At 38.8% G+C, this 27,590-nt stretch overlaps 1 protein-coding gene across 1 annotated transcript in view; it reads right to left on the reverse strand.

Annotated features, from left to right (window-relative positions):
• CDH4 (cadherin 4) overlaps positions 1-27,590 on the reverse strand; it is a 2,239,932-nt gene that overhangs the window by 116,987 nt on the left and 2,095,355 nt on the right. The window contains exons 11-12 of the mRNA XM_044090376.1: positions 19,292-19,525; positions 11,892-12,031 (exon numbers count right to left, since the gene is read on the reverse strand). Coding sequence (XP_043946311.1) covers positions 11,892-12,031; positions 19,292-19,525 — 374 coding nt within the window. The remainder of the gene's footprint in view (positions 1-11,891; positions 12,032-19,291; positions 19,526-27,590) is intronic.

Genomic DNA, 27,590 nt, shown 5'->3' on the forward strand with positions numbered 1-27,590 from the left:
ACACCAAATCAATCCATATGATCAGAAGACAAAAATCTCTTAGCTATCTCAAAACCCACAAGAAAACCTGGTCACTCTCTGTATTCATACTCTGTCTCTATACATTGGAATTCACTACCTCTAGCTAACAAGTCTATGCCTGGCCTGATCCATTTCAAAGCCTCTTAAAAAAAAATCATCTCAAAAATACATGGCTCTGCTCTTGCATAAAGCCTGCCTAATGCTTAGGTCTTCCTCTTCTGTCACATTTCAATCCCTCACAGACTGCAAGATCCTAAAGCTCTTCTAACTCCTTCTCTGTTGCTATACCATATCCTTAAGCTACTGCTCAGGCTTATTGCTTCTGTTCTTCTTAACTCTCTCACTATTTATCTACATCACTAACTTTCTGGTTGCTATTTTCCTAACTGATACTAGCAACCAGAAAGTTGGTGATGCAGACAGATAGTGAGAGCTAGAAGAGCTTTAGGATCTTGCAGTCTGTGAGGGATTGAAATGTGACAGAAGAGGAAGACCTAAGCATTAGGCAGGCTTTATGAAGGAGCAGAGCCATGTATTTTTGAGAAGATTTTTTTTAAAGAGGCTTTGAAATGGGTTAGGCCAGGCATAGACCTGTTAGCTAGAGGTAGTGAATTCTGCTATTTTCCTAACTGAAACAGGTCGCGGTGTTGCAGCGGTTAGTGTTGTCGCCTCACAGCAAGAGGTTCTCCCGTTCATTTCTCGGCTGGAACGCCTTCTGTATGGAGTCTGCATGTCCTCCTCATGGTCAAGTGATGCTAAAGACATGCAGGTAGGTGTGAGCGTGAATGGGTGTGCCTTTGTTGAAGGTTGGGCGTCGGGCTGGCAACTCGGCACCAAAATCCACTGCCAATCACGAGTGGACCGGAATTCCACTGTGGCGACCCCTAACCGAGAAAAGCCGAAAGGCTTTTTTTATTTTCCTAACTGAAACATTCTATTTTTCATGTAGTATAACAGTCAGTGTCACACATTGCACTACCTACGTACTACTATCTACATCATGTATGATGAGAGTGACTATTATCGTTTGTAATGTTTTAACTGTAAAAAACACTGTGTAGGCAGAATGAGTAACACCAATAGCAAAAAACATTGGTGTTACTCATGCTGCCTACACAGTGGTTTCTGTTTTGTAGTTCTGTTTGCTGCTGCATCCATTTTGGACTTTTCCTGTCAATGTTTTAACTGTATAGAACTGTCTAGCTGTGTAGTAATATATTACAACATCTTGTAGCAGTTTGTTCTTTCAACTTATTTTTTTTGTAAAGTATTTCTAATGTAATATTTATTGTATTGGATTATACTGTATTTGTATTGTACTGTATTTGGAGCTTTTCTCCCTGGGCCTCTGCTGAAAATGGGTTCTATAGACCCAGTCAGACCACCCCAGTAAACAAATGTCAAATAAAAAAATAAATAAAAGCAGATTATCATCCTGGGTCATTCTTATATCCATTGGGCAGAGATATGGGCAGCGGTTAGAGTAGATGGACAGAACTTGGGTTTGTCTCAGTTAGGTTGGACAGTTACTTGGCATGGGGTTAGAGGGCTTAGATGGGATCAACCGATGAATGAGTTTGAAGTGGTAAGGTTGCAAGTAGATAATCTGCGAATATTAGTGGTGCACTTAGGCAGTAATGATCTGGGAATTCTTCTGAAGAAGCAGTTGGTGGATACCATAGTAAAGGATTTGTTTAAGTTGCAGACTTTATGCCAACGTATGTGTATAGCATGGTCGGAGATAGTTCCACGTTTTGATCTGGAGGAATATGTTCAGTTACCGGGCTGTCCAGTGGGTTCGGAGGTTTGTTAACTAGAGGTTTGCCAGGCTATTGAAGGGATTAGACATGTAGACCATACAGCGTATGGACTTCAAAGATAGAGATGGTGTTTGGTTTCGATTAGATGGGATGCATTTGAATGATGTTGGCTTAGATTTGTTTAATGTACATTTGAAATTGTTTTTAGAGGGTATGTTGAAGGTTATTGGATAAGAGGGGAAAAGCCTGGGATCAGGCTGGTGGGTGGATAAGAGGGACAGGATTGTCCTCATCTGTTCCCCCTCTAGGTGATGGTGGTGATGGCATTGAGTTTGGGGATCAAGTGAGTTGCTGGACGTTGCTTGATAACAAGTGAGCTTATTTGGATGCTGCTTATTTGAAATGGTGAGCATGTATGCTGCCCATTTAAGGTTTGGTTAGGGTGAGTAGGTATGCTGCCCTGATGGATGATTTGGACAGAGTGAGTGGGTATGCTGCCTTGATGGATGACTGCGAAAGGGTGAGTGGATACACTGCCCTAATGTTGCTGGGAAGAATTTGAAGAGTTCAGTTATTTGTTATTGTTATGTGAATAAAGTTAATAATTTGGTTGTATTAATAAAGGTTGTCAACTGTCTTTTGATGTTGGAGTGAGTTATTTGAAAGGGGACCTGGACAAATATAGGTTTCACTTCAGTTACAGTTATGTAACTGTGGAGGGAGTTTTTATGTTCATTGACATATAATGTTGGTGGATGTTTCATAAATGCAAGCCTCTCAGTTTGTCCAGATGGCAAAAATGTAAAAAAAAAATACAACTTTCTAAACAGAGGTGCTGTTTTCATTGTTTCTATAATTTCATAAGTAACTCTGGTCTGAGTAGCTTAGGAGAAAACCTAAAGTAAACCACATAATACAATACATCCAATTAATTCTATCTCAGTGTATCATCCTGCTGTGGGATAACTATATAACAAATGTAAATATATCTAGAATAACATTTAAGCATTTTAAAAACTTTTAAATAAACAGGAACAAGCAACAAGCATGAGCTTTCCGGAACCCCATCTATTAAACGTCAGTGCTGGATTGATAACTATCAGACAAAATGAATGGACATTGATCATTATCAGACAAAATGAATGGACATTGATCACTATCAGACAAAATGAATGGACATTGATCACTATCAGACAAAATGAATGGACATTGATCATTATCAGACAAAATGAATGGACAACTAACTAACTAAAGGCTGCTACTGATTTTCTGAACAGAAGACTAAACTAGATACATGAAGTACTTTCATTCTAAACATGTTTTCTCTTCTTTTAATTAATTCCTTTTAGGCCTTCATGCAGATATTTCTGACTTAAAACAAGCTTTGCCTTAATATTAAAAAGCTAGTGCACAAACTCTAAAATTCAATTGTTCAGGCAGCTGTACCTCTTCACAAAATACATAAATAATGTGCTTTAGGCTGTATGGTGCAATATATTCCACAAATAACATTAATGTTTCAAACTGTTCACACAGGCTTGGTCATCAGCTGAATATTAACAAAAACTACTATGAGCTTAGTCCAATCCACAATCCTAGTTGGATCACATAATATATTTTCAAGTAACAAAAAGCACGAAAATGGAGCAGGATACAGGAATGAATAAAATTTATTGAGCGCTTCCGTCAAATATTAAGATTGACTTCTTCAGAATCTGCACTCCCACACCATTCTCTGGTCACTAACACAGACTTATTTAAGCTCACTCCTCATATAAACCTACACACCCAATCCATTCACTCTCTCCAGTCATGATATATTCACTTGTACACACACTCTCTCCTTCATTTTGTCACATCCTTCAATCACTTTATCCTGTATCTCACAAACAAAACCAATAAAGTACCATCAAACCTCACCAGACATAGCTCTCTACCTCTCAACTCTCCAGATTTTTGAAGAAAGTTAAGATTTTTGCCTCATATTTTTGGCATGTTTCTTATAAAATGTTGTTTTTTCTAGTAAATTGTTGGCAAATCACTGAGGACTGAACTCAGATGACAGACATTTGAGTTTCAAACTTCATTCCCTTCATAAAGTTCATGTTAATGAAAAACCTGTTATTTTATGAACTTTCTAAGTTGGTTAGAGCAGTTTATTAAAAAAATGTCCCTATTTTGCTTTGGGGCATTTGTCCCCTCATTTTTTATGGATTTGTCCAGATTTCTTGCTCTAAGAGGTTGATTGGTATGCATAGCTCCCACTTTATTCCCATTTAAAACTGTAGACTTCCTTAAGTATAATATAAACCTTTACAACCCTATAATCAACAAACTCAGCCCAAAACTAAAAAGCAAATTAAAATGGCAGACAATGTATCACTAGATCTCCCAAAACGTAAAACACACTGGTAACATACAACCTAACCCTGGCCCAACTTCTACCCCTCACTTATCCCACCCACCACCTCTATCAATCCCATCTCTTCCATTCAATATTTCACAAACCCGTCTTCTTTACATAACATCCATATTAACATTAGAAGCATCTATAACAATCTACCAGAATACCATGCAGTATATATACCATGTAGTAATTACAAAGACATGACTAAAAAAAATAAACCAAAAATAATGAGATACTCTTACCAGATTATAACATACTCGGGTCAGACAAACAACATAGAAGAGCTGGTATAGTTGCAATACTCTATATAAAAACACCCTACAGCTCACCCTAGCACTCCTAACAACCCCCTAATTTTCTTGACAAAACTAAAATCCTCGTATCTATTCTCAGACTAAATCAGCTCAAATCCTTGTACATAACAGGAACTTATATCCCACTTGGAAACAATCACAGCACAGTGGAAGACCTTTTCTGCTGGTAGCTTTCAACATACCCCACAATATATATATATATATATATATATATATATATATATATATATATATATATATATAAATATATATATATTATTTGTTGACTTCAATTCTGACTCTCTCTCTCCCCCACAACCCTGACCCTAAAATAAATCTATATGGACTAACACAACTGATCCCCAGTAGAACTTACTTCACAAATAAAAACAATAAGTGCACCACGATAAACTGGATACTCACTTCTATAATACATTAAATCTCTATCACTAGGACTCACTCAGACTCTTAAAGTGACCATCTTCCTGTATTCACCATAAAAAATTAAACAGAAATCCAGAAAAATGCCACTTTAATATGAATCATAACCTCTCAAATTTCAACAAAGACACATTCATCTCATACCTGAAACAGCATAAATGGGCTAGCTTAATGCATCTACTACTCAATGACGCTGTAGCTCACTTCAATAATATATTCCTAAAAATCCTACATGGACCAAATCCTGCACAACACATCTCATGGAACTTAGCGAGGCTGTCTTGGAAACTTGGACTACAAACAAAACTCAGCCCAGCTATCAAAAATTCAGAGAACTTAAAAACAGAGTGAAATACTGTACTAAATTGGACAATAAATACATAAATACATAAATAAATAAAAACATATTAAACAAAAATAAAAATGATCATAACACCAAATTATTTTTATTTTCTGTAAACCAACTTCTAATACATGGCCATTCAATGCAGCCTGTATCTACACTCAAATCTAATAACTCAGTTGACTTTGCTAATGAATTTAAGTTTATTAAATCAGTCTCTTCATTACTCAACAGCTCTACACAAAACAATGATAACAGCACATTACAAATTCTTATCGATCCCCATACTCTGTCTCTGCAACCAGTCCTCATTACAGTAATCAAAAAAATACTATTTAAACTAAAACACTCCCTAGCACCAGACATTCTAGATGGAGAATATCTAAAAATGGCAACAGACGCCACAGCTCACCCTATCTCAGTTTTACGTAACTCCTCTATCAATGAGTCTTATGTTACAGCTTCCCTGTCTACAAAAGTGGTCATTCCTCCAATTGCCACCCTCACATCACAGTTACTCGAGAAGTACGTTCAGATCCTACTCCTACACTATATCACACAAAATGCACTCATCTCTCCTTCATGGCATTGTTTTCTTCCCCACCACAGTACCTTCACTGCCCTCTTTAACACCACTAATACTGTTAACTCAAAAAGAAATGATGCTAACATTGTATCGGCTCTCTTTCTTGATCTATATAAGGTTTTTGACACTCTCTCCCACCTTATACTCTTACAAAACCTCTCCAGTCTAGCCCTTGACAGGTCCAGTCTATACTGGTTTACTAGTTAACTCTCTACCAGACTCCAGGCAATAAAATGGCATCTCATCTTATCTTCTCTCTCTGTTGTAGTTGGAGTCCCACAAGGATACATACTGGGACCTCTATTGATCAGCATCTTTGCTAATGACTTTGAAATGGCCAGTAAGAGTGCAAACTTAGTACAGTACACATATGATTCTACCATCAACTGCTCAACAAACAAATGTATTCCCTGTGGAAACTGACCCAGGAATCTTTTACTTCTATAGAAAACTGAATAACTACCTCACAATTATTGCTGAATCCTAACAAAGCAAATCTAATTTTCTTCACTCCCAAACACCACGCAATAAAGAAAGTGTCCTTCACTATTACCAAAACAGAACTTGTCATACAAACCAATCTACTAGCAGTTTACATAGATGAAGACTTAAAGTTTGACTTCCAAAGTCAATGTTCAGTGAAAAAACACATCAGAAACTAAACACTCTCTATAGGACAAACCCTGTCTGTCTAATGCTGCAAGATGTCCTGTGGCCATTACCCTTCCACTACCTGCTCTCCTGTACTCAGCAACAATACTCACAAACACCCAATTATCTAAACAAACTCAAGCAGAGCTTCAACAAGGTCACAACATTTGCAGCCAATCTCCCTCATAGATCACATTACTGTCTGGTCCTTAGACACCTCCAAGGGCTCAAACTACCTCGCTATCTCATGTACTCTCAGCTCCCTATTATCCATGACCTGATAAACAAACCAAATGACAGGGCATCTTTAGCCAACCTTGTACAACCATACAACTTACCCAGAAGCTTGCACTCTTCTTTCAAAGACCTCCTGCATATGTCAGAACCCAATAACTCTGCAGGCTGTTCCCATTCAAGTGCCAAAAACCTCAAACTCAATCCCTGTAAATGTCATTCAAACTACAGCTAAAGTTGCACTCAGCTCCTGGCTCTGCACCAGATTAGCACATCACTCCTGTTCAACCTTGTCGCTACTCAACTCCCCATGTCCTCCTCCTGCCTGTACTTTAATCCCCCCTTTTGTTATACTCCTTCATCTTCGACCCTGTTTTCTATTTCTCAAATCTAGCTCTCTCACCACTATATCTCTTGAAAAACATATTGCTTTCTGTTAAGAAATAGCAAAACTGTGGCTATCTATATACTTTATCAAATTTGAAATGCAGCTCTTCCTCTTTTGAAAATGCTGTAAAGACTATTGTTTTCTTTCATATGTTAGCGTCGCCCAGCCTATCACAACTGTTTGTACATTGGAGCCTTTTTCCTTCGGCCTCCACTGAAAATGGGTCCTGTGCCCAGTTGGACTTTCCCAGTGAACAAAAGGATTAAATAAAATAATAAATAAATAGTCCAGTTTCACCTTCTCAAACCTGAGATGAAAGCCAAAAAATACATGTCAGTTTCTCTGGCAGTTAATGGCAATTCACTAGAAATTATTGGGGTGTGCTTAATACAAAATTACTATCACTATCAGTATCACTGAAAAAAAATGTTACAGAGCCCAGTGAAGTCCAAAAAGGCAGAATATCTTATGTACTTCAAAAACCATAATAGATTAGTCCATCCTGGGTCCTCATCTTCAGATTCATCCAGCTGTAGTTCTTCTTTCCTGAACAGGGTAGTCCCACTAGGCAAGTGGCCTCTTTCTCAAGGAAGACCCAAGGCGGTATTTATAAAATTAGAAGAAATTTGGTCAGGTCACCATGCAGCTTCTACTCATTTCAGTAAATGCCAAATAATTTTTTACAACCAACTGGACTACCAATAACTCAGATAGACAGGGCCTTGGTTTAACATCTCATCTGAAGGACAATACTCTCAGGAATGCAGCATCCCCTCTTATGCTGTACCACAGTGTCAGCAATCCATCTACTTGGGGTGGAAATCAAACCCATAGCACCCTTTTGCCCCAAAGGCAAGTGTGGTATTTATTGTACCACTGACACTTTTTCAGCTTTACTGAATTGTATCTGATTATCTGCAGTGTCGCTGAAATGCACAAAGGAGCACATATTTTCCTGCGAACATATGATTTCACTCACAACAGAGAAAAACTCCAAGAACCCTTACTTGCTACCTAAGCACCATCCATACTCACAGAAATAGGGGGTCTAGGCAATGAATAGCTGTGCAGTCATAGCACACACTGTCAAATCTTCAAATATACCAATATTTCTTTAAACTCATAACAGAAGCTTTGAGAACAAGCTTTCATTTGTAGTTACTAGGCATGCAGATGAGGAGACCATTGAGGAGCCTAGCCCAAATTCTCAATTGCCCCAAAACACTTGTCTGGTTAATTGACTTGTTCATGGTCACATAGCAGGTAACTGAAGGCTGAATGAATCAAACCTTGTACCACAAGAAATGGCTCATTTAACAGTTCATAGCCTTAATACTCTGCTCTAACTCTTAATTCAAGAAGAGGTAGATTCACTGTATGTAAGCAGATTAAGTTGAAGTTACAATTCAACTACTCTCCATGAGGAATGTGCTTGACTTCCTTGTTTCTGGTCTCTAATTTCTGATTTGAGAGCTCTAATTGTCTAATCTGGAGACTGTGGTCTTCATACCCAACTTCCAACCTATGGGTACCCAAATTCCACAATGTAATTGGGTGCAAATTTACTATGGCTTGCATAAAAGACAAAATCACTTGAATGGCTAACATTTTGTCTAAGTCCCCAACTAAGCCATTTCCTAAAATGCACTGCTTCATGGGTTTGTTTGCCTGCACCTCATGACACTCCTCTCTCTTTCTATCTCTCTCTCTCTTTCTCTCTCTCTCTCTCTTCTATCGGTTTATTGAGGACAATGGGAAAGCTACCTAATATACTCCATACAGTTTGTGTGTGTGTGTGTGTGTGTGTGAGAGAGACCCTCCTGCATTGCATTAAAATATGATGCACAGCATATTTGTTCTGTGCTGCTCTACCCAGCAGTCCCCAAACCTTGGTTTTGACTGCAGGACACTTTTCCAAAGTATGAATCTGCTTTGTTTCCTTTGAGAGGCAGTTATTCTTAGAAAACAAGGTGTGTGTTATTGCATGCTTTACTAAACCATTCCTGATATTGCTATTTATTATGTTTGGTTGGACTGGACTCACTTTACAAATATGTTTCATTTGAATCAGACAGAAGATCATCTGAAAAATTAATTAAATTCAAAAACAATTGTATCAGGTCTGCTCTGAGTAGTTAGCTAAACAATAACAGGATTGACATCCTGGATTAAAGGAGATGGACTGCTGAATTTGTTTACTTAGAGGATTAAAATCAATTTGAAATTACATTGCTGGAGGCTGATGCTTGTAATTAAACATCACACACATTTTGTTTATCTGAATTATGGGGGCTTTGTTATAGATGAGTGGTAAGCTCTGTGTAGTACAGATGGTCTTTATCATGGGTAATTCAGTGATGGTCATGGTAAACAAAAATTAAGGGGTGTTAGGGTCATTATAGACATTTAGAGAAGTTTCTGCCATGGTGATTCATATAGATATGAAAATGGCTGCAAACAGAGATGTTAGGATGTAAAGAGCAAACCTCAAAGCATCAGTCACAAAATAGGCACTGCTATTCAAAATAACATATGCCAATGCTTACTTTAAATCTACTTAAAACATTGCCTTTGGGAGATTTGTCTCTTTGACCCCTTCCATCCCTCTCAACTGTCCAAAATTTCACAGAATGTCCATATTACTAAAGTGGCATAAAAATATATATTTTAAAGGGTTACACTTCCTTCCCTTAACCATGGAGTCCTTCCATATCCATTAAAATATTTCTTTCATGACTGGCTGATCATTACTAGCTGAGGTACATCCTGATACTGGCGTTGTTCATATTTTTTTTGTGCCCAAATCATTAATTTCACCTTACTTCTGAGAGGCAATGACATTACTGTGCATTTGTGTTTATGGATGAATGCTGTGCATTCTTTATTGTTTATGGAACAGCTGAAATCCTGGGTCTCCACAGTCACTCTGGAAAACTTCTTTACCTCACTAGATATATATGCTCTCAGAATGCTACCAATTCCTATAGCAGACCAACTGGCACAGAACATTTTTAGAAGTCACTCTTTAATCAGTCATTCATCAAAATAATTAGAAAGTGGCACATCACAATAAACATTATTATTTCAATTAGTTTCTATTCTTAGAGGATTTAAGGGTGATTTACTAGTATTGCCAATTGATTTCTTAAGTATTTATTACATGTTCACACATAATGAATTAGATGAGTTGCAACCAGGTATTTAATATAATGTAACTCATTTTAATTTTCTGATGACAGATTTAGAAACATGGTGAATCCATACTTAAGATTTCTGCCTCACAACTTCAGGGTTAGTCAAAATGTCTGTGTGATTTGTATGGTCTTCCGTGTCAGTTTTCTATGGCTACCACAGTTTCCTCTCATATAATAAAAAATATTGTGGTTAAACTGATAATTTTGAATTGTCCACATATATCCTTGTTTGTGTTTGGGTGCGCGCGTGCACGCGTGTGTGTGTGTGTGTGTGTGTGTGTGTGTGTGTGTGTGTGTGTGTGTGTATGTATCAGTGTTAGCATTATTTTGTGATTGCATGTTGCTTCGTATTCCTCAAATTTATGGGAAGTGGGAATAGTAATAATCCACTGAATATGCAGATTTTATACTAATCAGTTTTACCTGGCTTTCAGCTAGTATGTTTGATTTTCAAAGGCTTTGTCAAAGATATATTTATAGATTGAAAGGCATGATGTCAAATAGCACTGGCTGTATCTCTCTGTCTTATGAGAATTGGCCGCATAATTTCACAAACCTTCCAAATAAACCTCTCTGTATAGTAGCCAAAGTCTGCTCCAGAAAAGGCTGCTAGCATCTTACAATGATGCATTGTGTCATCTGCGGTTTAGGCCAGCTGATAGCATTGATTTTTTTTCCTAGTGGTGCTATGTTACATGCATAAACACTCAGAACTGAAATGATGTGCCAGAGGAAGCAGGTATCATAAAATAAGGCAAAGGTTATAGGGATTAGAGATGGGATTCTGTTACATTTTAACCACAGTGGACCTAAGGTACTTTTTAAAGGCTCTGCACCACCATTCACTTTTGTGATCATCTTTGTAATTTCTGGAAAGTCCATCTTTCTATAGCCTGGAAAGGGTTAACAAGCTGCAGTTCAAATGGACCTTTTGCATTCTGCAAAACTCAGTGAAGAAAGAAAAAAACAACAGCCTAGAATGACAGACTGCTGTGATAAATAACAATGGCTGTATCCACCCCTTTTTCCTGATTTACAGCATGCTGATTCAAAATGTAATGAGACAGGGAGCTCATTGACTAGCACTCTGCAGTAGCCGCTATCCCCCCTCCCTTTTTCTGCTGCAGTTATGTGCAGTTGTGCTACATGTCAGAGGGAAGTTATAGTCATTGTTTCTGCTGAAAAGCTGGGCAAGCTAGCAGCTATTATATAATAGGGGTCCTAGGAGCCATAAAAAACTTTGGCATTGACAGGTCACCGCTATAGTACTGCAGTAATTTTTTTTTTCTTTTCTCAACATCATCAGAATCTATAACTCAGCATTAGAAAGCATTGATGTTATTACAAGTGGATAACAGACTGTAAAATCCTCTTTGGGCAGGCACTTTATTAATACTTTTGATATGATTTGGCTTTCCCATCCCCTGCTCAACAGGGCCATCTTTCCCATTTGCCAAGTACTTTGTCACTTTTACAGCGTGGCGTTCCTGATAGAAGTAGAAGCTCTCTGATAACATTTCCTGCCCTTGGAATTTCAGGATAAAATTGTGAATTGTAAGAAAAGAACTCTCACCTGATCCTCTTCACCTCCTCCTTCCTCATCATATTTTAAGATGTTATCTCGGACATCGTCCTCTGGGTCGATCAGCAGTTGCTTAGTTTGCCTCTCTTTTTCTCTGCGTTTCATCCAAACTACAAACAGTAGCACCAAGCCTGAAACAAACAGCATTCATCAAAATTCTTAAATGTTTTGTTCTATAAAGCTTTTCTCTGTCTTTTATTCAAAACAGTCTAATTGAGAGTCAACATTTTTACTGAGGTTCTATTTTTATCTGTTTACATAAACACATCAGTATCCTTAATCTTTTAATTAATTTTCATTTAATTAAATTTTCAGATTATTGAGAGATGATTAGCTCCAAGCATACGGCATATGTTTAAAACTGACCCTTGTGGAGTATTCCTCAAAACAAATCTTACTTTAAAAGGCTTTTCAGAAGAATGCAGATTTTGAATGCCAGCATGGCAGTTTAAAAAGTGTTTGGATGTGAGGCTTCATACAAGCTGTTATTTGAAATAGCTGTGCTTTTTTGTGCATATGTGTGTGTATATCAAAGGAAGAGCCAAATAATGCAAAACAAAATAATAATGAATGTATTAAGACTGTTGGCAGTGTACGGTCAGTGGATAAGGGCAGGTAGCATTTGTCAATGACCACTGATCCGATAGGCTCACAAAGGAACTATAATCTATGGCAAAAGTTATTGCTGCATTTTAGTACTGTGTTATAAAAGCAAGCAACATGTCTTCAGAAAAAAAAAATGAAAAAAACAAAAAAATACTTGTGAGCTCAAAAGCATTTAGGCAGCATATGAAACAAAAATAATTTAATCAATACTATTATACTGCTTAAAGACATAGAAGGAAAACAAACAGGTCCCACCATGAAAGTTCAAGCTATCTAGTCATAAAACTATACCCAGTTGGGTATATGTGCTTTCCTGACAAATACTTGCAGCTAAACAGCTGCAACCATTTTATACACAGCACGTTTACACTTTAGCTATGGTGTCATTAAGTGACACATTGAATGTAACCACAGATTCAGACCCTCAAGCCCAGCTATTTACCTACTGAGCATGTTTCAGAATTTGCAGTCACATGATTTACCTACTGAGCATGTTTCATAATTTGCAGTCACATGTAAAAGCTACTTAGTTTTGCTTCCTGTGGAACTGCAGTATTGATCAGAAGCTTTATGATGGATTTTTGAAAAAGGTACAGAATTTATACTCTGTATCACTTTTGTCCTTCTTTGCTTTCTGAATGACAAGCTGAATATGCCTGTATTCTTCTCTTATTCTGTTGTCAGGGGCTCAATAACATAAATATCTAACCATGAAGTTAAAATTGCCTTTTTAAGGCAATGCATGCTACGTTCATTTTCATACTGTGCAACAATGCAACTTAAAATCATAGAAGTCATAGAATAGCAATGCATTATATTGTATTATATTACACCATTATATTGGGCGACTTCAACTACCCAAACATAGATTGGGAGTATTACTCTAGCTCCAACACCCTTGCCCAAAGGTTCCTAGAATTCATAAACTCAAATGCTATGGAACAACTTGTTACCACTCCCACAAGAGGGGAAAATATACTGGACCTGATCATCACCAACATGGGGACTCTATGCTCCAGACCAGAAGTGTATCCCTCACTGGTAAGATCAGACCATAAACTGATCTCACTGGATATTCACATCCCGACCCCACCCCCTGCCCAGAAAACCACAGTGAAAAACTTCTCTAAAGCAAATTTCACACTCCTCAAAACCAAGGTGGAATCCTTCAAAGTCCCCGGGCCTGTGGAAAATACGGCCCAGACCGCAGAATCCTTTATAAATGCATTCTATGAACACCTTCAGGAATGCATGGATCATGCAATCCCAAATAAAACCAATACCCAATCCTCCAAAGGCAGACGACCTGTCTGGTGGACCCCAGCCATAAACAAACTATACAATAGAAGGAGGAAGCTACTACATGATAGAGCAAAATCCCAAAAAGGGAAGGCACCTCTGATCAGTATTAGCAAAAAACTAAGGGCACTCATAAAATCGTCAAAGGCCAGCTTCGAGAGAAAAATTGCACAGGACACTAAGGATAATCACAAGGCTTTCTTTAGTTATGTTAGGAACCTGGGTGGGAATTCCCAGATATGCTCAGAATTAGTCCAAAATGACAAAAAATACACTGATCCCACAGACATTGCCAACATCCTAGCTGACAGGTTCAGCGCAAACTTCTCCACCCCCTCCCCACCAAAAGGGCAAATATCTATCCCAACAGAGTGCTGCCCCCCTGACATCTCAGATGCTCAGGTGGGAGCCGCCCTCTCCAAAGCAAAAGCACAGCATCAATGGGAGCAGATGGTGTCCCAGGCTGCGTCCTACATGAACTCCAAGAAGAGCTAAACCCAAACATAAAACTACTGTTCAATCTCAGCCTTACTACAGGATATGTACCCAAAGAGTGGCATACAGCAACAGTGGTCCCTCTCCACAAAGGTGGTGCCTCAACGGACCCTGGAAACTATCGCCCCATAAGCCTGACTAGGTTGGTCTGCAAAGCTATGGAAAGGATCATCATGGACCTCATAAATAAAGATATTGGGGACCTACAGACACTGGATCCTACCCAGTTTGGCTTTGTTAAGGGCAGATCCTGCCTCTTAAACCTGGTTGACTTCTTTGAAACAGTCACCAAGGCCATTGACGAAGGGAAGGTGGTCCACACAGCCTATCTGGACCTCGCAAAAGCCTTCGACACAATACCCCACTCGGGCATTATAGATAAGCTCACCAGCTTAAATATAAACCCCTATGTCACTAGATGGGTTGCAAACTGGCTCAAGGACAGAACCCACATGGTTAGAATTGCTGGAGCTATGTCAGACTCCAAACCAGTTACAAGTGGTGTCCCACAAGGCTCAGTCCTGGGACCTCTCTTGTTTGGTATATATTTCTCGGAGGTACAGGCCAACAGAAAAGGACTGTGGCTGACCAAGTTCGCAGATGACTGCAAACTGGGCGCCATAATCGACTCTCCAGCCGACACAAGCATCCTCCAAAAGGGCCTCATAGAAACAGACAACTGGTGCCAGAGCCATGGCCTCAAGCTAAACGCCAAAAAGTGTATAGTCATCCCCTTTGGCAAAAACAAAGTGCCCACAAATTACCACATAGGTGGTAATCCATTAAGTACAGAAGAAGTAATTAGGGACCTGGGGACCCAAGTTGATAGCAATCTCTCATTTGACAACCACGTGGCCAAAGTGGTTAGAAAAACATTTTATATAGCCCACCTAATCATGAAGGGATTCACATCTAGATTAGGGGAGGTCATCGAGCCTCTTTACTCATCCCTCATCAGGCCCATAATCGAGTACAATGCCCCTTTTGGGATGTACCTTACCAAACACCTGCAGCAACTGGAAAGACCCCAAAAGTACCTCACCAAGAGGATCAAAGGGCTCAAACAGATGCCATATGCTGCCCGGTTAAAGAAACTCCAGCTCTACTCAGTGGCATACCGCCTGCTCAGAGGTGACCTGTGCCTGACGTATAAGGCCATGTCCAACCCGGAATTAAGGGACATGCTGCACCTCAAAAAATCCAAATCCCATCGAGCTACATGCTCGAGAGACTTGAACCTCAACACTGAAATAAATAGGACATGCTGGAGGGACAGATTCATAACCCAGAGGCTCCCTTTACTCTGGAATAAAATCCCAGTCCAGGTTAGGCAGAGTCCCTCATTGACTCTCTTCAAGAGGAATCTTGATGAGTGGATGGGAGATCGTAGGTTTACCCCAGGTATCACTTCTGTGTCACTGTTAGACAGAGGCATAGTATACTAACCTCGAAAAAGGGCATAGCAAAATTAATTTAAAATGGGTGGTGAAAGCCAAACATACTCTGGCTAGGCTTATAAATGCCCTAGGGCAGATAGCCTAGTATGAACCTATGAACCTATGAACCTATTGATCACTAACACTTCTCACAATGTTTGAACTCACACATAAATAATTCACCAGATGCACTGATACTGTTTATACATCTAGTGCAGGGGATCCAAACTTCTAAAGAATTACAAGCAGACGTTAAATAAAGTAAGGGGGCACATCAATGGTGATCAGCTTTACTTGCATTTTTCTTAATCCATCTCATATTTTCACCACAATAAGCATGACAAACATAGCATTTTCTAGTAAAACCAAAGACTGTTACATGTTAAAAAAAGAACCAAGTAAAAATACATGCATTTTTTTACTAGCAAGAACTGCAAAAAAAACTGGTAAACTTTTCCGCCCAAGCAAACGTTTCAATAAGACAGATTATCCTTGCCTATTTATATGCCATGCCTCTGATAATTATCAAGAAACATTACTGTTATTACCTTTTAAATATCATATATATATATATATATATATATATATATATATATATATGTGTGTGTGTGTGTATATATATATATATATATATATATATATATATATATATATATATATATATATATACGTATATTTGTAATTTTATTCCACTATATTATTCATTCACCCATTCACTCATATGTAATCCATTTTAGGGTTGCAAGGGATCTAGTGCATATTCTGGCCAGGGTGCTAGCCCATTGGAGAGCACATCCACACTTACTCACATGTGGCACTAACCCTTATAGGCCATTTCTAGGATCACCAGCCTTGATCTTTGTCATGAAGGGATAAGGCCCTGACTGCAACCCAGATTACCCAGATCGGTTAGTCTGAAGAAGCTGGAAGAGCCAGGGAAGGGTAGGCAAGAAATGTGCAATTTATGCCACTGAGCTTACCTGGGATGGAGGTTTGTGGTGACCCTTCTCCCTGTAGTGATCTGGCACATCAGAGGACTGGTGAAGGCCACTTCCTCAAGAACAAGTCCGAAGGGGAGGGAAGCAGAGGGGGAAGGACATTGGTAGGTGCTGTCAAAGCCAGTATGATAGTCCTTGCAAAAACATGTCAAAAAGAAGTTATATCTATGTAATAGACACATAGATGGTCCCTCTGAGTGATATGGAGCCCATGTCACCACCAGTGTGTGGGGTTAGTCCATAAAATTCCATAATGGCTGTCTTATGATGGTTCTGTGATCAGCTCTTGCCTCACAGGGAATGAATCAGCTCTTGCCCCATGAGGAATGAATAGGCTAACTAAACAAAGGGAGCTGATGATCATCAGGCAGTGAGACGCAAAAAAGTACAAATAAAAATTTGTAGGGTCACCAGTTCATCTGCTTCATGTCTTTGGAATGTAAGAAGAAATAGGATCACCTAGTGAAAACCCACTTGCACATAGGGAAGAAAAACCACCACAAATAGCATTATTTTTTAGTTAATCTAGATTACAAAATAATTGTGTGATAAGATAATCAGTGCTAAGTGTACCTGACCATGAAAGTGTGGCATGATTAAAACAGAATTACAACTTAGTAGAAAACTGAAAATGTTGCAGATTTTGACTACAATTCATATTAAAAATAGAAAAACATATGGCGTTTAACAAAGGACCATCTTAATAACTGAGATTCTCAGTGTTAAACTCAAGGGGATAATAATTGTGTGTAAACCTATACACAGTTTTATGGAATGATACCAATAGTATTGTCCTATAGTTTTGAAATATATTCCTTATGTCCAGTAACACTTAAATGTGTCTACTTTGGCACTATGTCACTTCATCTGCTGACCATCATAACATATTCCAATGTGCTTGCCATGAAAATTAAGTTATTTACAAAAACCTTAAATGTTTCTTAACACTGTCAGCTACACTATTCTTATGATACAGCTTTCTGTTTCCCTTAGTCTGCTTTCAGGGAGTCCTGGACATTTGTCTTCCGGTCCCAACAGAAGTACTGTAAAAAACGAGTACTTTGGAGTTTTTCCTTACTGGCTACTTAAGTCAGAGGTCTCAGACTGCTGGCCAATGACTATGAGCCACATGCAGCCACAGAACAAGTAAAAACTGGCCTGAATACATTTAAATACCCATAATGCAATCCAATCTGCTGTGTGATAATAGAGTCCTCTCACTTAAAGAGAGAGTTATGGACTTTCTGTTTAGTCATGCAGCAGTGTCAACACCAAACCATGTGCATACACATTCAGGAAATTAAATCAAGGCACACAATACTTCCTTAGAAGTATTCTTGTTGTAGTGTTGGTAAGAAAAGATGGATATTTTAGTTTCAGACCTCATTTCCTTCAGAAAATGCTTGCAGTGTACATATACTAGATAACTGGAGTGTGTGTGTGTGTGTGTGTGTGTGTGTGTGTGTGTGTGTGTGTGTGTGTGTGTGTGTGTCTATCTAGATGTGTGTGAAAAAGACAGAGCTCTGAACAGAGTGATATGTCTGTACACAGAAGATGATGCAACATTTAACACCTCCCTATTGAATTGTTGGCACGTGAAATGCTGAGTGCTAATACAGTGGGGGAAAAAAGATAAAAAATGCAGCAGGAAAGTGAAACTCAAACATCACTCTTTTCCTTAAACTTATTTTTGCAGGAGAGAAAGCTCCCTGCAACCCTTCTGATATGGGGGGGGGGGGGGGGTTTAGCTGACCAACTCTTCAAAATTATAGACACTAATTGTGAAATTGCCATAACTGAGAAAATGGAATATTGTGAGAAATGGCCATCGCAAACTTAGTATGTGTTAGTCCTTTCTTTGGCAATTCAGTTTCCGAATTTCTGGACTTGATCTAGTGGGTCACAACATTTCAAATAGTTACCCATTTAACAACTGAATTGGAGTGGTCATTCATGCATAGCTACAATCACAGTAAATCACAGCAGAGGCATGTAAATATGCAGGTTCATGCATTTGCAATACATCACAAATGAATCCCAACTGATGTGTATCAGTGCACTGAGCCAGTGCAAGAAATGAACCGCAGATTATACAATGGCCTTCTTTTAAAAAATATAGGGACACTGTTTAAATATTGCTCTTACAAATTTCGAAAGTTGACAGGATATCAGGTTTTGCATTAGCGTGAATTTTCTGAAGGATATGGAATCTGAAACTGAAATGTCTGCCATTGTTTTCTGACTTCAGTCCTCAATGATTTGCCAGTGATTTGTCAGAAAAACCACAATTTTATGAGAAACAGGCCAAAAATATGAAGCAAAAATGTGGACATTCTGTGAAAATATGGACAGTTGAGAGGTATGGTTGAACTCAGCAAATATAAGAACATTGATAGCACAACACATATTAGACTAGGGTTTATGTGCAGTGTGGAAGGGGTTGCAAACTCCTAAGATAGTTGAAACTAAGGATGAAAAAAAGGACAAGCTTGACAAATCAGATGAGAAAACCTTAAAGGCAATAATTATTACAAACAACATGGATGTTAATACTCACTCAGTAATATAATAATGCAAATGAGAATAGCTATAATCGCCCCTGTTCCAAGCCCAGCCGCTGCCACGGCGCCGATAGTGGTACAGTCGCCGTTCTCATCACATGGACACACCTTCACTTTAATAACCGATGTGTTAGACAAGGGAGGGTTCCCTGAGTCTATAACAGTTACTGGGACGTCATACACACCAGGCTCCAGATATGCAACTTTTAAGCTGAGCTGGACATGATCACCTATAGAGAAAAACAAACACATTCACTTTATCAGGAAGACTTGCTGTTTATTAGATAAGTAGCAGGTAAAAATGACTACACTACTGCTCTGGGATAGATAAAAAAAATATCTAACTGTGGCTGCAGTGAGTTTGACTTGTCTGGTAATAGTAAAGCATCTGTAATGTTGCACAAAACCCTTGGTGAGACAACTCAGAATATAATTCATATAAAAGAACTGATGTTGTTTTGGTGACTCTCACGCTCTCGAGACTACAAAAATAAGTTTGTATATGGACTTACGATATTACTAAGAATAACAAAAAAATCTGCAATGTAGTGGAAAATGGATCTTGTTAAATACTAATTGAGCAATCAATATTGTAATATAATTTATGAGTACATCATAGAAGGGAGAGGGTAAGTCATACTTTACTTACAGTGGGTGGTGGTATTTAGTAATGTGGTCATAGTTTAAGAAAACAAAACAGACCTTCCTCTTCCCCACTGTACATAAAAATATAAATTATCCCTAAGTCTGCCATGCTATATTGTTATTGTGTAAAGGCATTGTTGAAAAAGAACCAGTGTACTTTTTTAAATGTGCAGGTGTGTGGTTAAAGACACAGGGATATTACTATGCTGTTAGGTTTGCTTGGCGATTGCCTAGAAGGTTTAGGCAGGGTTTTTTAACCACCTCGTTGTATGCTGGTTTGGTGGTATGTTGATATTTACTGAAGATGGGCAGAGTGAAGAAATGAGCCTCCAACCTAAGTGTGGGCTTCATCTTTCAGAGGTGGAGTCAGAGAGTGTAGCTGTAAAGGGTTTTCAGTAAACAGGAAGCAGCTACTACACTGAGTCAATAAGCCCAGTGCTAATGGGCTGCGTAGAAAGGAGAAATGAGCACACTGGGGCTCTGGGATGAAAAAAAGTTTAACTGACATGCAGCAATTAGGGAACTGGGTGGCATGGAAGAGATCTAAAGGGAGGTAAAGGAATATTTCCGTTAGTCACACAGTAATTACCGGCAACACAACTAGCTAAGGCTACTTGAAACCTGTTACCAACACAGTTCAGTGCTATGGGCTCATCTTTTCTTGAGGATCAGGGATGACCCCTTCATCCCTACAGCCTTGAGAGCCTGGCTTCATATCCACTGACTGCGGCTCAAAATATCTGTTGTTGGATCTGATTGTCCCAAAGTGGAAGAATTACACTGCCTTCACCCTAAACAAAAGGAAGCATCAATCCCATGCTGCCCTACAGGAATTTTTGATATCCTAAGCCCAACCCATGGTATCTGAAGTCTGTGATGCACATAGTACTGGCCAGATAACTCATACATACTGCCATGCATGACCAACATGGCTGCTGCATATACCCACAGATTACTAGGTGTGGATATCTTAGCTCTTTGTACTGCCTACTGGGGCATCGGTTTCTGCTTCTGCTAGGTGCCTGTCATGTGACAGGCCAGGCTGCCATCTATCCTCATAGGATGGGCAAACCAGCATTAGCCACACACCTTAACCCTTCCTGTCTTTCTCCTCCACTGGCTGGGACTCTATTTGAACCTGGGTCTTCATTGTCACAGTCAGGGCTTTTTCCATTTCAGCCACAGAACCAGCTGGAGACAATTTTGTATGATTATGATTGTACCAAATCTGCAGGTATATATTTAATTTATTTATGCCAATTTTACTTTATCCTTTTTACTTCATCTAATTCATAGAATCTCATTGAAAACAAGCTTTGTTCCTCTAAATAATCCCTTTCATTACTAGATATAATATAACAGCAACCATAGCAAGAGCAGTAGTAAGATAATACGTTTGCAAAGCACTGTGGGAAAATATGTATACATGCACACTTTTTGGTCTACTGTGACCACAGTTATAATTCAAGTTATGTGAGGCAGAGTTTTCACAATAGTTAAATTTTGCTAAAAGCAAAATAAAAACAAATAAATAAATAATCTTTTGATAAAACACCTTATAAATTAGCAGGAGTAGTTCTGCTTGAGATACTTTTCAAAGATCCAGCCCAAATTCTTTTGCTCTGCAGTGAAACAATGTGTACAAAGTGGTGCAGGTGTCCTGTCTTCATTTAAACACACTTCCCAGTATGAAACAACTTTTTACATTAAGAGTTTAAAAGCATTTAAAAGACTAGCTCGCCTCTGTTCCCACTGGCAGTAATGCTTCATGAAGTGCTTTCAGCATTATGTATTGCTTTTTTGTTGTTAAAAGCTACAGGGCACAACAAGGCACGTACACCTACTTATTTTTCATCCAGCTGATGCATTTTGGGTCTTTCTGCTAACACAGACCAGGAGCCGTGTGGCGTCAACACTTCAGGACAGCATGTTTTGCCCTTGAAAACATCTTATAGACTCCACGTTAGCAGAACTGCTAATGGGGGTTAAAGTATAGGCACTTATAAATGATTTCAGGGCCATGTTAAGTGCACACTATTTGTGTCACAGCTTTAAAACATTAGTGGTATCTACATTTTAAGAGATCTGTAGATGGAGAACATTGCACTAGTTTAGAGGAAAACAAAGGAACAGTTCTTCAATGAAAGACTGTAGGGGTGCAAGATACATAAATTGCAGTAGAAGGCACCTTTGTAAAGTACACATCACCAGTGGAAACTAAGCAGAAAGTCAGTGGAGAAACTTAGCAGCTTCTCTGGGAGGATTTAGTCAATCAGTAAATAAAGTACTTTAACTTAAGTACTGTACAGATGCTTAAGATATGAACAATGTTTTGGTATATAGCATTCATATTGCACCTGTAACTGATTCTGTTATTAGGAGGTTAAAACTTGAGGTGGAAATGGACAGAGATGTGAAATATTTCTCATGCTATTGCTGGCTGGAGCAGGGAGTGAATCCTTTCATCTGCAGGAATAGCTAAATGCTGTCAAGAGCATAAAGTCATTGTTTGTTTAGAGACAAACGGTACTAAGCAACCAGAGCAGTGTAGGATCAGTCTGATAAACTGCCAAGGAACAGCACATGAGCACCAAACATTTATTTAATTGATTTAATTGCATTTTGTTGACTAAGTTAAACCTACAGTACAGGGTCAATTTTTAGATGGGACCAGGGATAAAAGAGAGAGACAAGGAACAAAACAAAAATGAGTGCAATATATCAATATAATACACAGAAAAAAGACATACTGTAACAACTGTAAAAATAAAATAAAGATATGAAAATCAATAGAAATAGCAAGTAAATCAGTGAAGTCAATATAATACGAAGTGTTGCAACGACCTAGTTTTGCATATTGCTAATAGTACACGAGAAGGCAATGAGAATCAGAGTGTTGGTGAAGTCGATTTAGCTGGGAAATACTATCTGGGAAAACAAAGGTATGACGGATGGGAAGTGAGACAAATAAAATGACTGAATTAGGTAAGCTGACAGTATGAAGACTGAGTGAGCAGTGAGGGATAACAGGAAGAGTGTATAAACAGAGCCATGGCAGTATAGTTTATACTGAGAGGGGAAAGAAAGATATTGATTGTTTTTGTCGTTTAGGTGACACCACACTTTGATTACTTTGTTATGTAGTGGGAATTTCATACATTTTTGAAGGCTGAGAATGTATCAGTGACACATTGTTCTTCAGGAAATAAGTTCCAAGGATCAGCTGAAACATAGCTAGATGCTTGGTCAACGAAATTTGAAGATGCTTTACCACTGGTACGTTTCCACTGGATGATCATAAGAGTCTCTCAGCGTTGAGACCTTTCATTTAATTTTTAGGTTAAATATAAGGTGCAATTAGTTTATTGTTTGTGTAAAGAACATTCATCCTAGGCCATTAAGTGCATCACATGTGCTGGTGCTGTTTAATGACTGTAGCAAGTTTTGTGCAAAGGTCGGCACACTTACAGTAGGTGTTTATTCCCAAATGGCTGAAAATATTGTGCTTTACAACATGGAATTCAGTGTACTGCACTGGTAACTGGAATGCCATATGTATGATTGCAGACAACTACTGGCATGATGATCTGTCTCCCTCTGGGGGAAGCAGGATCCTAAATGATAAAATTAAGTATTTCATTAGCAAATAGTTAAACTAGCTATGATGCAGGCACATGAAAGCCTCAGGTATAACCCTGATTTCTTATTAGAACAGCAGAATAATTAATGACAAGGTATATTAATGCGAACAAGATTAGGAGAAGGTCAAGGGTTAATATATTGCAATTTGGATCAGAGGATTAAGGCTATGAGCCACTTAGAAGTTACATAAAGTAGTCGTAAGTTCGATTCCACCAGTCTTCATTTGTTTACTATGTAATTGTGAGCAAATGACTTACTCAGCTGTCTTCACTTGTTTACTATGTAACTGTGAGCAAATCACTTACTCAGCTCTCTTAGCTCAACCTTGAAAAGAGGCACTTATATCCAATGATGTCAACTGGTAAACAAATACGCAACTAAATTAAATGTAGAAAAAAATAAAAGAAAAAATAATAAATAAAAATGGACATGCTTGATAGAAATTTTGGGAAAATGTAAAGAAAAACAGAAAGTTATGAATATTCTTTCAGCACTGCTTGCAAAAGGACATCTAAAAGTACTGGTTATGACAGAGTTATATTAATTTCTTTACTTTCAGGTGGACATGAAGTTTATTGTACTCAGTGAGGTAAGGTAATTACATGTTATCTAAGCAAGCATGCCAGTAACATAGTGTGTGGAGAGTTTAAATGCTATATTGATGTACTGGGGTACAGAACTGGTAGGGCAGGAAGGACTAATTAGAAGTTGCGGCCCTTTTTGTGAGGTAGCAGCCTTCAGAACCAACACAAACAAAGTAATGATGGGAAAATAAAACAGGGTAGGTCACAACAGTCATTATATAGAGCAGTCCTCCTTGTGGGAATGATAAAGGCAAGAATTATATGGATAATTTCATTAGGATGGTGGTAAAAGCAATTTGGGCAGGTTGGTACATATTAGAACTAGAACCTGCTCACGGAAAAGTAGAGTTTTACTTGGCATTCTTAAAATGATGCAGGAGACAGGCTGTCAGATTTGGATATGATCAGCTGTTTGGGACTGACGAATCAGCACGCATACACTGTGATTCACTCAGAAAAGAACCAGTTAGCAGGTATGAAGGGGGATGAGAAGGAACACTTGGGACATATCAAAAGTGCCCTTACGGAAGCAGAAGCGTCTTAGCAAAATGCAAAAATCAAAAAGGACAGCCACTATAGTTCTCAAACATGGTGCCATTAAATATTATACAAAACATGGAATTTAAGAGATAAAAGGAAAAAAACAGAATAACATCAATTAAAGCATAGGGCAGGGCTAGCAGTAAAAATCAAAAGCTGAAACTGGGAAATGATAACAAATTCAATGAAGAAAAGAGATAAAGCAGTTCAAAACAGTTCAGGTGCTCATGTTAGCAAACAAGGTTTAAGGAATGGTTGATTATAAAGGATGGGTGGGCTAAGGAGGCAAACGAAAACCAGGACTTGTAAATTAATGTGTCTGGTTGTAATTCATGGAAGGAGATATGCAGAATCATCAACACTAGCCATTATACATCCCCAGGAAAAAGGTTGTAGTTTTATGTTTTTCACAGAACAAAGCTTAAAGGGTTACAGCTGCACAAGTCAATACAGCCTAATGAGATATACCCTAAAGATCTTCAGAGAACCTAAAGTACATCTGGTAGTGCAACTAATTATCATGTTTAATAAGTCATGAAAGGAAGTTAACCTTCTCATGTTTCTCCATGTACTTGATGATTGTCAAGGTTTATTCTCTGGAAGTGAAAATCTTAGGTTCACAAATAGCTACCAGGTATGCAGTCCAGGAGACCATTAAGGAGTCTTAACCCAAATTACCAATTGTCCCAAAGCACTGTCTGCTTAAGAGACTTGCTCAAGGGCACACAGTAGGCACATGAAGGAAGATGGAATCAAACCCTGTACCACAGAATATAGCTCACTATGAATGCATAGTCTTAGTCCTCTGGCTAGCACATTTCCTGCATTCCATTGGGAGAGAAATATTTAAGACATTGAGATAATGAATATAAACAGCAAGAACATTTCCTTACCCTCCAGAGTTGTGTGATCTCAGAGTTAGCATATTTAAAGATGTGAGGGGGTAGGATGAACCTTACTTGATCCCCCCCCCCCTGTGGACTAGCCAAATCATGTAGTATTCCTTATAACAGAGAGGCCACATCATTAAAGAAAGAGTGCCTTGAGGCATCTTCCTTGTGAAATCACAATCTCCATTCATGGCTTAGGCACAAGAGGCAGTCATCATTTATACAGCTGGGGGGGGGGGGATTTTAGGTCAATGGAGGTGAGGAAATTAAGTGGAACATGCATATGATATCACGCATGTCACTGCATGTGGAGTCCACACCTAACTCCTAGCTCCCCTTTACCAAACAGATGGTAGCTTGCTTTATGACCAGGATACACCTAGCAGCCCCTAACCAGGATGTTCATGGTTGTGAACAGAAACCCCAAAATCCTAACCTCTGGATAGCCGAGCTGGTACTATCAGCTTCTATCATGGGTCACAGTTGGGGGTTCATCCTTCTGTGGCATGCTGCTACTTGCCGATTTGCTGCCACATCCCAATTTCAATGAGTGCTGACTCACTTTTGAGCCATATATCCGATTCCCCTTAATCAGAGTGAGATTAAGAAGGGGCTGAAAACTCCTGCTTTGCCAGGTGGATGAGCAGTCATAGAATTACTGCTGAATAGTTTGGAGTATGTGGAAACCATATGGGGACAGGGCCCATGGCAGCAGAGAATCACAGTAGAAAAATTCTATTAGTCACATCTAATAATGTTTCCATCACCAGGAAACAAACATGCAGAACTCTGATTTTGCAGTCTGTAGTTGTAAACTTTATTGCTAAAGTTCTTTGGTACCACAGCTATATAGTCCTTCAAAAAGCAATTACTAACACAAACTTTAAAGGTATTTAAACACCATAACTCATCATAGATTTTCCAACAAGAGAAATGTAAAAATACAGAGGCTGAATTTGGTACATTTTGTAGTCATGCAGTAGGATTCCCAAAAATCTTACATTATATTACTCCAAATTTTGGAGTAATTAAAGTATTGCACCGGATTTGATAAGGGTATTTGCAACTGTTTTCATCCTCCATGCACCAAGAAGCATTTCATCCTAACACCCCTCACTCCTCCGAAAATATTGCTACCTCATTCAACACACACTTCACACAAACCATACTATCACTAGCTAGACAACACAACCCCCTCTCCTCCAACCCACACCTTCGACTAGTAATCTCCCCACCGTCTTCTCTTTTTCGCCTGTTCCTACCTCCAACATAAAAAAAAATCTTAACTAAACTTAAGCCCACCAAATTAGCAGCAGACAACATCCCAAGTGAATACCTACAGATTGCAGCTGATGCTCTAGCCTACCCAGTATCCATCTTGATTAACTGATCTCTGTCAGAAATTTACGTTCCCACACTATGGAAAGTATCACATATAATTCCCCTCCACAGAACTAACCAATTACCACCCCATAGCTATTCTCTCTCCACTCTCCAAAATACTAGTGAGATGCATTCACTCTCAGGACTCATACTGCCTCCTTACTAACAACCTCCTTTCCAATACTCAGCATGGTTTCCGACCAAACCATAACACCACCACTGCCTTACTTTCCTTTACTAACACTATCCTTCAGCATAAAAACAATGGCTATCTCTACTCTGCTACTTTCCTAGGCCTATCTAAAGCATTTGACATGGTCCCACACAAACAACTCATCTCTGTCCACAATAACCTATCCTTCTCTCAATCAGTCACCAACTGGTTTCAGAGTTATCTGTCTGACTGCAAACAATCTGTTGTATGGCAGAATGACATATCTCCCCAACTACCTGTTTTATAGGGGTTCCCCAAAGATCCATCCTTGGACCCCTACTCTCCTCTATTTTCACCAATAATCTAGCCTTTGCCGTCACACATGGCACACTCATACAATACGCAGATGACTCAACCATCATCTGCTCAGCCCAGTTTCTACCCAAACTGCAAAAAG

This window comes from Protopterus annectens, chromosome 12.part0 (assembly GCF_019279795.1).
Source record: "Protopterus annectens isolate FY-2018-M chromosome 12.part0, PAN1.0, whole genome shotgun sequence".
Taxonomy (NCBI): domain Eukaryota; kingdom Metazoa; phylum Chordata; order Ceratodontiformes; family Protopteridae; genus Protopterus; species Protopterus annectens.